The 12,238-nt window shown below is 34.6% G+C and overlaps 1 protein-coding gene across 1 annotated transcript in view; it reads right to left on the bottom strand.

Annotated features, from left to right (window-relative positions):
* Positions 1-12,238, bottom strand: part of EDIL3 (EGF like repeats and discoidin domains 3) — a 516,255-nt gene that overhangs the window by 277,663 nt on the left and 226,354 nt on the right. Inside the window, exon 5 of the mRNA XM_044680592.1 lies at positions 2,210-2,323. Coding sequence (XP_044536527.1) covers positions 2,210-2,323 — 114 coding nt within the window. The remainder of the gene's footprint in view (positions 1-2,209; positions 2,324-12,238) is intronic.

Here is a 12,238-nt window from a genome sequence, read left to right as displayed (position 1 = left end):
CTCTGTGTACAATGTTCTTCTGGCTCTGCTCCTTTCACTCTGCATCAATTCTTGGAGGTCTTTCCAGTCCACATGGAATTCCTCCAGTTTATTATTCCTTTGAGCACAATAGTATTCCATCACCAACATATACCACAATTTGTTCAGCCATTCCCCAAATGAAGGGCATACCCTTGCTTTCCAGTTTTTTTGCCAACACAAAGAGCGCAGCTATAAATATATTTTTGTGCAAGTCTGTTTATCTATGATCTCTTTGGGGTACAATGCCAGCAATGGTATGGCTGGATCAAAGGGCAGACATTCTTTTATCGTTCTTTGGGCTTAATTCCAAATTGCCATCCAGAATGGTTGGATCAGTTCACAACTCCACCAGTAGTGCATTAATATCCCAAAACAATATGGGAGAGATTAGGTTTAGATCAACATCTCACACCCTACACCAAGATCAATTCAGAATGGGTGAAAGACTTGAATATAAAGAAGGAAACTGTAAGTAAATTAGGTGAATACAGAATAGTATACTTGTCAGATCTCTGGGAAAGGAAAGATTTTAAAACCAAGCAACAGTTAGAGAAAATTACAAAATGTAAATTAAATGGTTTTGATTATATTAAATTAAAAAGTTTTTGTACCAACAAAAACAATGCAACCAAAATCAGAAGGGAAACAACAAACTGGGAAAAAAATCTTTATAACAAAAAAATACTCTGACAGAGGTCTAATTACTCAAATATAGAAGGAGTAAATCAATTGTATAAAAAATCAAGCCATTCCCCAATTGATAAATGGGCAAGGGACATGAATAGGCAATTTTCAGATTAAGAAATCAAAAGTATCAATAAGCACATGAGAAAAGTGTTCTAAATCTCTAATAATTAGAGAAATGCAAATCAAAACAACTCTGAGGTGCCATCTCACACCTAGCAGATTGGCTAAAATGATAGCAGGGGAGAGTAATGTATCTTGGAGGGCATGTGGCAAAATTGGGACATTAAATAATCCTTTTCATTTCTTTCTTCTCATTCTCCTTCCCTGCTAGCTCTACATCTCCAGCATCTCCTACCACAAACTTCTTTCATCTCTCTTTATAACACTCCAGACCCTGGCCTTCCATTCCTTTCATTTTCCTTTCCTTCCCCAATGAGGGAGAGAGAAGCAGAAGCAGGGGCAGGGGGTGAGGGGAAGATAGCGACAAAGAGAGCAAAATTCTGTTTATTCTCTACTGTTTTCTCACTAGGTATTTCCTATTTCCCTCCTATCTCATTTCACCTTGTATTTTAAGTAGTACATTTTAAAAATAAATTTCTTCAAAACTAGGTGGATTAATTACATTCTAAAATTCAATATCTATAAATTTTATATAGCAAATCCTTGACAAATTATGGAGTGATGTCATTTGATTTTTTTATAACAACCTGTGAGGTAGACAGTACAATAACATACATTTCAAGTTGGAAATTACTTCAGAGGTCATTTTACGAAAGAGGAAACTAAGGTCTAGTGAAGTAAAGTTCAGTCAAAAAAGCAAGGTTTTTCACACAGGTCTTCTGCTCAAGATCTAACCCAATATAAATTTTCTAGGCTTCATAAACCTTAAGTCATATATTTAAAGTCTTGTAGCTAGTAATAGCAGACCAAAATATGGAGACCATTAGCCTTTTGAATTCTTGTCAGTGGGCTTTTTACTATGGAAGGCTATAGAAGTCATCTAAATTAATCTCATTTTATGGATTAGGGAAATGAAGCCCATGGAGATGAAACAAGTTGGCCAAGTTCTCAGAAGTAATGAGGCAGAGCCAGGATTTAAACAGTTTGACTCCAAAGTCAATGTTTATTTTATCCTTTTGCCTCCCCATTCTACCTCTCACTAAGTGTCAGTTTATCATAATCTGAAGAAATGCTTCTAGGATTTTTCTTTTTTTCTAACTTGCAAACTAGAGAAAGGGGAGGATAGAATAGAGGGCAAGAAATAAAGGGCATCATGAGTTCATTAAGTGAAATATGGCTGAAAAAGTATGCGCATTAGTAATGTAAACATAATTTGAAATATTGAAATTCACATCATTGAATATTCTCTAGAAGCAAACATAAACATCATCCTAATTAACCTTTTTTCTTTTGTTTTCTCTCAGTATTCTACATAAAACTTAGCATTTTTTCTATCATACATGGAGCAGACATGATTGAAAAGTATATGTGTGATACTTACTGTACTGGCAATTTCTTCCCATAAATTCACCAGGGCACTCACAAGAATAGTTGGCAACAAGATCAGTACAGATCCCTCCATTCTTACAGGGCTCTGATTCACATTCATTTATATCTAATAAAAAAATAGAGTAGAAGAAATTAATTCACAGAGGGGAAAATGTGGATTACAGAAAAACGTAAGTCTCTTTTAAGAACTGTAGATTATACATTATTTAAATACCCATATGATTTCTATTAGTCCCAAAATATTTTTTTTTGCTGCGTGATGTATTTTTCTCCTTTAAGAAACTAAAAAGATGAAAAAAGTCAGTCAAACACATATATTATCAATCAGTATTTCTAGGAAAGAGTAGGTCATATACAATGGTTGGATTTCTAAAATAAACACAAATATTTTAGAAATGTTCAATTTACCCATAAAATTAAATAAGACAAATTAATCCTAATCATGGGATAAATTAACATTACTTCCAACATGTAGAAATTTACCCTGCAGCAAAAGCTGCCAACTAAGACTGCATCATTTCATCTTAATTTATTAAAATTCTGACTGACAGAGCTGTTTGTTTCTTAATAGTTCTCCTTTGATGAATGAACTGAGAAGCAAATTGGAGTTAAAAACTAAAACCAGTTATTTCCTAAGCATAATAAATGTAGAAAGAATTCTATTATATTCATTCTATTATAAGCCTTCTAAAGTTTAGGAACCTTATTTTTTTATGTACAAATATGTCAACAACACAAAAATTAAGAGAAAGTGATAGTCTTAGCATATAAAACATACAAAACTGATCTTCCAAAGGGCAGCTAGTTGGCACAGAAGATATAGTGCTAGGTCTGGAGGCAGGAAAATTTATTTTTCTAATTTCAAATTTGGTTGCAGACAAGCTATATGACCTAAGCAAGTAGCTTAACTATTTTTGCCTGTTTTGTCATCAGTAAAATGACCTGGAGAAAGAAAAATCCCAAATGGTATTGCAAAATGCAAAATGTCAGACATGACTAAAAATGACTGAACAACAAAAATTTATCTTTCACTAACCCAGACAAGTATAGTTTCCTCAATTATCCTTTGAGTATTCAATATATGTCTAATATCGAAAAAGTTGAGGAAAGTATGGAGAAAACTATGCCATATTGAGGGAAGATTTTGATAGGAAAGCTGAATAAGCAACCAAATACACTTATTGTTGGCTTCATAATTATTAAAACTATATTTGAACTCATTTTATATGTACTTAAAAAGAAACATGTTAGTTCAAAAATTAAATTTAATGATGTAGAAATCTCTTCCAATGACCTAGTATCTACATCTAAAAAATAACCTTTTCATCTTAAAACCCAAATGAAGAGAAAATAGACAATTATCCAATCTTGCTTCCCACTTCCAACCAGATATCACTGCTTTAGCTAGATTGTACTGATATTTCCTATCTTTCTAAGACTAATATATAAATGATGGGGGGGGTTGAGATGATTATGTATTTAATCTAAAAGGATGCTCCTTTTAAGGCTCCATGAGTCATGAGGGAGTAAAATGATGGACTGATACTATCCACAATAGATTAAGGTAATAAAAGTAGGTGATAATGTTAATACGAATTACACACACATACACAAACACATACAAAGTATGACATTCTAGAGCTACTCTGAAATGTATCATAATATCATAATATATTTTTCCTTTTTTCTAACACAGACATGTAAGAAGCTGATATCAAGTAATAAGTAACCATGATTTATAAATTAGGTTCTTTATTTTCTAAATTTAGTGGTAAGAATTCTGGGAAGATGGAAGCTTAGATGGAGCAAATGTTAAGACCTCTGTACCTTTTCCATACCAAGATAGAAAACAAATTTCTTCGAGATGAAAGAGGACCAAATCTAACAACAGGATAGAGCAGGGGGACCCTACTGCTGAACAGCTCAAGAAGTAAGCCAAGAAAAAGGCTTACATTCTTGAATTATTGGGTCTGAGGGTATTGAAGGGGAATCCCAGGACTCCTCCCCCATGGGCTGTGCAAAGTCTCCAGAAGCCCCTGAAATCTCTGGACCAGCAAACACACCAGCCCAGAGAGAAGGCCTTACTGGCACCAGACTCAAGGAGTTGAACACGGACACCAGGGAGGTGGCTAGAGGAGAAAGGCAGAGAAACACAGCAAAAATACTTGGAAGATGGTGACTTACATGGAGCAAAATTTCAGACTTAAAAGTTAGAGGTATATCAATAGGAAGTATTCCATGCCTTTCTCAGGTTCTCTTAACACTAAATAATTCTTTCTGACTTTTTATATATCCTGAATATATTTTGGTCCATGGTCCTGTTAACTTTGAAAAAACACAGAACTATTAAATAGTCATAAAAGCCACTCTTTAATTAAGGAAAAGGGGGAACAGAGCTGATTAGGCCTCCACTCAGAGCTGTGCGCCACGTGCCTTATGCAGAGTTGAGGATTGAACACTGCTTGCTCTGGTCCCTGACCCCCTGGGAGTGCCACCCCTACAACTCCTCTACTCCACTCTACCTCAATGGGCTGAGCTATCGAAAGGGCTACTTACAATGGACACTAAAGGATGGTCCCTGCCCAGGTGTGTCTTCCTGAGAAAGGGTCTCTGATACATTGGGAAGACTACCTAAGACAAAAGGGTATTTATTTAGCATTTACCCTAGGGTCCATTATTATGTCTACAACTAGTAGCCTGAGATTCCCTTCAGGGTGGATTCTCAAGGGACCAGGGAACAAGCACAAGGTTTGGGGGTCTCCAACCTACAAGCTATTCATAAAACTTGGGGTTCATCAGATCTCACTAGGCCACAAATTTGGGGTCTCTAGATTCCAAGTCGACAGTCCTATCATATTATCATCTTCATTAGACTGGGTGCTCCTTGAGGGAAGAGACTGTTTTTGTTTTTCTTGGTGCTTAGGATGCATTTTGCACACACTTGTTGACTTAATTTTTCAAACTATTGCACTCTAAATTTCATTTCAGAAGGAAGGCCAGTTTAGAGGATACAGGCTCCAAGTTTTACAGTTGAATAGATACATTTCATGCCTTTTATATCTTTTTTTTCCTTCAAACTTTCTTCTCTAGTCAATGATGGCAATATTAAAACATCATATTCCCCTCTTTCCCCCTCATTGACCCTATTTATAATTCATAGGACCATAGAATTTGAGCTAGATGGAAGCTTTAGAATTCATCTTATCCAATTTTTTCATTTTCCAAATGAGAAAACTGAGGTAAAATGAAGACCAAAATAAATAGGCAGTAAGCAACAGATAAAATTGATCCATTTTAACAACTATTTCCTTAGGTGTCTGACAAATGTAAGACACTGTTTAAAGTCAAGTCAATTGCATAAGGTGCACCTGTCTCTATGACAGACACATTGCAATCATAAATATCTCCCTCTTAATGTGATAAGACTTCCATATAGGAAATGCAGTAATTCATGAGACAGTGTTTTCCACCTCTTGAGAATGAGCAGGTTTTTCTTATTTCGAGATGAAAGTTACCTTCCCACCAAATGCTCTTATTTCTCTCCCTCTGTGGCCAAGTAGAGCAAGTGAGAGAAGACTGTAGCCTAGTGCATAGAGGATTGGACCCAGTCATTAAGATTGGGGTTCAAATTTTGTCTCTAACCTTACTTAGCTAAGTGATCTATGTACAAGTCACTTCACCTCTTCCTTAATTCCTTCATAAGTCTAATGAGGGAAACTGGATTTTCTGAAGGCAGTCCTTCTTTGCTTTCTAAGTTTCCTTTTCTCCAAACTAAAGATCTTTATTTTCTTTTTTAGATTTGTAGGTGCCTGCATTTGCACTCTCTTCCAGATCAAAGGTCTGTAAGTCTCACATTATCACCAACAAATATTTGAGGGTTTGGGAGTATGCTACCATGGTAAGAAGTATAAGAGGGTGCAAAGAAGTATAAGACACAATGCCATCTCTAAGGGTTTACAATTTATCTCAGAAAGAGATGAAATATGAATTGATCCTTATAGGAATACTAGATCTTACAACAGTGAAAAAGAAGACAGAGTATTCTAGGCAAGAGTTTGTATGAGTAACAATTTAAAGGTGCAAATATGAATAGCATACTAAAGGAACAATGATGTACAGGATGAGTAGGATGTGCAGAGGAAAGTATAGAAGCATCCAGGTGACACAGTGGGTAGTGTACTGTCTCAGGTAGACCCTGAGTTTAAATTCACCTTCAGTAACTTACTATAGCAGTATAACTCTAGGCAAAACATTTATCCTTTGAGCCTCCTCATCTGCAAAATGGCATATAATAATAATGTATACCTCAAAGGGATTTGTAAAGATCAAATGAAATAATGTATGTAAAGCACTTTGAAAACCTTAAACTATTATGTAAATGTCAGTTATGATTCCACATGCTAATATGGTCTGTGACAGACAGACTGTGGTTTCAAAATTAATGAAATATTTCCTTTCCTTTCAAGTTTCAAATTAAGGGATTGGTTAGTTACAAAACAGAGAGGAAAAGGGTAAAATATAAGAAGGGTAGTTATGGGCAAGAATAAGAACTCCTTTCCCTCTCTCATTTCAAGCCAGTGGTAAATTGCTTCTGTAATTTAGTCCTTGTTCCATCCTGCAATGAGAAAGAATATTTCATTTTATTCAAATTATTCCCTAAGGGCTAAGCGCTGCCTCTAGCTATGAAACTGACTATTGTTCTTAAGGACCTCAGTGAGCTCCTGCTGGCAGTTATCATAGATATTTTGAATCAAAAAAGAGGAGGGGGAGAGGAGGTGGGGAATATTAAGTGGAGATAGCATTTATTAATTTTCCACTAAAAAGATGAGAATAATATATAACAGGAAAATACACTAGTAAAGATTGTGTACAGTTAATTCTATTCCATTAATATGACCATGAATCAGCCATTTAACCTCCATTTTATTCCCATCTGTAAAACAATAATTGTATCCTATCTTGCTGTTTAATGTGCCCAGTCTGACAAATTCACTATTTCCACTATAGTCACACAGAATTAGACAAGCAGACATGGGGAAAATTGAGTCAAAGATGTATCAAATGCATTGAAATTTTCAGATAAATAGAAGGAACTATGTATTATCTCACATTCAAGATGAAATCTGTAGTGAACAAAAAGCAAAGCCAGATTTTGCTCCCTTTCAAAGTTGACAGCACAAGGAAGCTTTCGTAGTCAGCAATGAGATCACAATCAAGGGATATTTTATGGAGTATTAATGAAATGCAAGGATTGCTCTTTGCTTCATTAAATCTTTCAATTCTTTACACAATAAACACTATTAAAAGAACATTTGAAAGAAACTCTAATCATTGAGATAAATCAACCTTTAAACCTCATGGTTATTTTTTTTTAGCAGTCCAGAGCTATTACCAACACCAGAGCAAATTATAATTAAGGGTATCAGATTCTAAAGAAGAGCAATTAACACCTTTATCAGTGGATAAACTAGGATCTTGTTTGTCAAGGTGAAGAAAGTTTATTGCCTTTCTCAGCTCAGGAGACACATTACTCTTTTTTTTTTTAATCCTTTACATTTGCATTCTCTACTGGTTCTTTTTAAAAAGGAAAGTACTCTCTATCTAATTTCAAAGAAATATCACCATTTTATTGTTTACCTTTGTGGTGACTATATTAAAAACCATACCATTTTGTTCAATATTTGAGCCATGCTTGAGTGCATACATCATTCTTAAAAACCTTGCAATTATTTTGAATTGGGTACATCAGCAAACCATTTCTAAATGTGGTACTTCTGGAAAAATGCAAAGTTGGAGAAAGATACGCAAATTAAAGAGGAGGATTTGTACACTGGACTAAAGTAACCATATTTTAAGTGTTGGGAACCTTTTTGCCCTGTGATTAATACTGCTCGCAATCTAAATGGAACCTGACCTCAATTTGTACAAATCACGTTTAATTAAAGCCTGAATGTTAATGTTCATAGGGAAAATTATATATAATTAAAAGGAAATAAAGCATTGCTTTATTATATCATATATTCTGTATTCATATCAAATGTTCTGTAATTAACTGTTTTCTCCCTCCTTCCCCCAATTTAAAGGGGAAAAATAGATTCAGGACACTACATAGCTCTACTAGACCAGATTGTGGGTTAATCCATTCTAGAATCTTTGTCTCTTTTCTGATCCTTGGCAAATCCTATTAATTCAGTTGGCTTGATTTCTTTCATATCTGTCCCTAATTTTCCATAACATCTGCAAGCTGGTCGGGTATGTATATGTGATATACATTATACATATATATATATATATATGTGTGTGTGTGTGTGATAACTTTACTACTAAAGCAATCTCTTAAATGAACTTCTTTCCTATAGTCTTTTACTCTCCCATTCATAAAGTTGCCAAAGTAATCTAAATTACTGCTCTGATCTCATCATTTCTCTCCTAAGAATTTTTCATTGCTTACTAAGTAAAGTATAAATTAATGTTCCAGGCATTCAAGGTCTCTCTAGCCCAAACTTACTTTGCCATTCTTATTTTACACTAAATAGATCATATTTGGGGCAGCAAGATGGCAGAGTCAATAAAATGCCAGACCTGAAGTCAGCAATATCTGAGTTCAAGTCTGGTCTCAGACACTAGTTGTGTGACCCAGGACAAGTTGCTGAACCCTGTTTGCTTTAGTTTTCTGATCTATAAGATGAGCTAGGAGGGAAATAGCAAAACAGTGCAGTATCTTTGCCAAGAAAACCTCAAGTGGGGTCACAAAGAATCAGGCACAATGGGAATGATGGAAGAAATACTTCATATACTGTGTATCTCAGTTAATTTGGAACTGTACGTAGTTCTCATGCTAAACAGTAGTTGTGCAATTTTACTTTGTTATAACTTGACTTATACTATCTTGCATTCTTAAACTCTCTTTACCCACTGAAACCTTCTCTTCCTACAACTTTTAGATTAAGTATAACGATGTAGTGGGGGAATACCAGGTCAGGACATAGATGACATGAGTTCGAATTTAATCACTTTCAGATAATAGTTGTACAACTTAAGTGTCCATCAGTTCACCTCTCATTGACTCATTTTCATCGTCTAGGGAAATGAGCAGAACACTAGGCAAAATGACAGGAAGACCTCATATACTTAAGAGTTTTGTGATCCTGGACAAGACACTTCACCTCTTTTTACTTACTATCAAGTGCAAAAAGAAGATAATTATAGCACCTTCCCTAGCAGGTTGTTATGAAAATAAAAACAACATTTATAAGTCTTTCCCAGCACATAGCTGGTACTGTATTATTGTTTCTCTTGTCCCAAGCTATAGAATGGAATGGTAATGTTTTTGTCATCCAACTAATAATTATGTTGAATAGGCTTTGAAAATACAAAAAATATATTTTACTAATTATCATCACAAAGTCCTTACCTAAAAATGACCATTTTCTTCTCATCTTTCTCAAAGCATTTTGTATTAATTTCATTTGTCATTCTTAGGTTGTTCTATGAATCATTTGATGTGTATGTCCAATTCTCTGTACGTTGCAGGCTCTCTGTCTTAGTTCATCACCATAAGACATTTATTTCTCTAACTCTACTTTCCTATCTTCTCTGTCCAGTGAATCTTCCCCACTGGTGCCCAACAACCATATTCCCCAATTTTATCCTCTAATTTCTTCAAAACTGCTCATATAGGTGCTATCTGCTTTCAGATATATGACTATATTTATTTTCACTAATCTGGTTTAAACATTTTAGGTATTTGATAGGATAATAAGAAATTAAATTTTAAGCTTGAATCTTGAAGGTCATGCAGCCTACCATCTTTATTTTGCAGATGAGGAAACTGAAGTCCAGAGAGGTTAATCAACTTGAATAATGCTACACACATGGTGTAGGTTACAAATAAACAATATTTAATACCTTATCTCTACTCTACCCATTCCAGGAACAATTTATAAGTGGAAATCTTCCTTCTTGATAAAGGCCAAGATAAAAATTTGCTTTAATTCATAAACCATACATATCTTTCCTATATCTGAGCCTACACTTGGCCCTCAAATCATCAAGTTCTGATTCTTGAGTTGGTTTCTTCCCTTTTATGTATATAAAGTGATTTTCAAAGTATTTTTTGTCTCTATAAAGTTATACTTTGTGAATTTCCCTTTTCTCACCTGGGTTCCACATTTTTTCATATTTTCTCCCCCTAAAGAAACCCCTTGATTCTAAAAATTAGCCACAAAGAGTTTTTTTTAAATCATTGATGTTTCTGATCTTGAGTCCCCATTTGGCTTGGGTTTCAAATAAGATATCAGAACAGCTCCAGGGTCTTTGTGGATTATACCCTTTTAAAACTGTTTAAATTTTTCCCACTTCCTATATTTTGTCAGTTTCGTTTCCTAAAACTAAGATGTGAAGTATTTCTTTCCTTTTCTTTATTTTTTCACTTCACCTTTCCAACTGGAATATTGAATTTATGTAGTAACAATGACTCGCCTAAACTTGGTTTCTATATAAACTTTAAAATCCAATTCCAAAGCCTTTCCCTTTAGGAATCTTTCTCAACCATAGACTTTTCTCCAGCTCACATGGTTCCTTTCATGTGACTTATACACTTGGGTATGATTGTTTATTATAGATACCTATGCATGTATTGTATGTCTATGCACCTTCTCTCCCCGCAAGACTTGGGTTCTGCACATCCTTGACACAACAAATATTTGTTAATAATGATAGAGGTCACTTGTTTTAACTAATAGCATTGTCATTTTCCTATGACCCTCTATGAAACAGAAACATTGTGGAAATACAATTATCATTGAGAGTCAATTTAAATTATCCAGGCCAATAACAGAAATCCTTAAAGCTAACTCTCCAAGCTACCCTGAGGTCTCCAATCAGGATCCTTCCCTACTATTATCCAACTTATTAACCAATTAAATCCAAGTAAGCAGGGGTCAAAAGCTAAAATTTGTGACCATTCCAAAAGGAACTAATCCCCCAGAATGCTTCTGTGCTATTAGTAATTAATTAATTTTTCCCCCTCTAGCTTTAGTATACTCTCTTATGTATATAATTCAATTGACCCCTGGGCTGGTTGACACAGTTAGAGCACAGTGGGAATAAGGCCAAAGTTAGGAATATCTTTCCCTCTGTGGGTTATTTACATAGGAGGATATTTGCAGATATATGGTCAGATATGTTGCAAGACATAAATGAGAATGGATGCAAAGTACATTGCAAACTTTAAAATGCTACATAAATGCCAATTATTATTAATAGTTTAGAGTCATTAATTGTGCAGTATAGTGATGATTTCATTCCTTGTTGAAAATGAGCAAAATTTATGGAGAAATATAATGGGTTAAACAATCAAACTCTCCAGAAAAAAAATGTACATATACTTTTAAATTTAATCTGCATTAGTAACACTTTCCTAAGACTAAAAAATCAACAAATCAATAGAGTAAGCTCTAATTTGTAGCAATAACTGTTTTCTGAAATGTAAATTATTGTTTGGAAAGTTTAGCTATTGTCTCTTGTGAACTGGTTAAAGCTGCTTCAAACATATGGCTGTAAGATTAAAAATTGTAAGATTAATCACAGTGGAGACAGATAAATGTAAATTTCTTGTTAAAACATCTCACTAGTATTAAAAAATCAACCGAAAGGGTATTTCCTCTTGTACCTGTAGCCTGATTATTATAAAAGCTCTGACATTCTATCTACTGTACCTAGCACGTTGTTTTGTATGCAACAGAGAAGTCATTAAATGGATGGGCATGGAACATAGAATCAGGGACAACTGGATTCCAAATATGTCTCAGACAAAAAACTCTACATATGATCTTTGAACATTGTGGATTCGGAGTCAGAGGACCTGAGTTTAAAACTGGCCCTTCTACTTATTACTTGTGTTAATTTGGAAAGGTCATTTTCTTTCTTAAGACCTCCATTCCCCAATTTGTTCAATGAGCAGTTAGATTAGATGTCTTCTGAGGCCACTTCCTTGTATGTTTCTATGAACTATTCTGCT

This window comes from Gracilinanus agilis, chromosome 1 (genome assembly GCF_016433145.1).
Source record: "Gracilinanus agilis isolate LMUSP501 chromosome 1, AgileGrace, whole genome shotgun sequence".
Taxonomy (NCBI): Eukaryota; Metazoa; Chordata; class Mammalia; order Didelphimorphia; family Didelphidae; genus Gracilinanus; species Gracilinanus agilis.
Note: the sequence above shows the minus strand (reverse complement) of the source record. Positions and strands in the feature narration are given on the sequence as shown.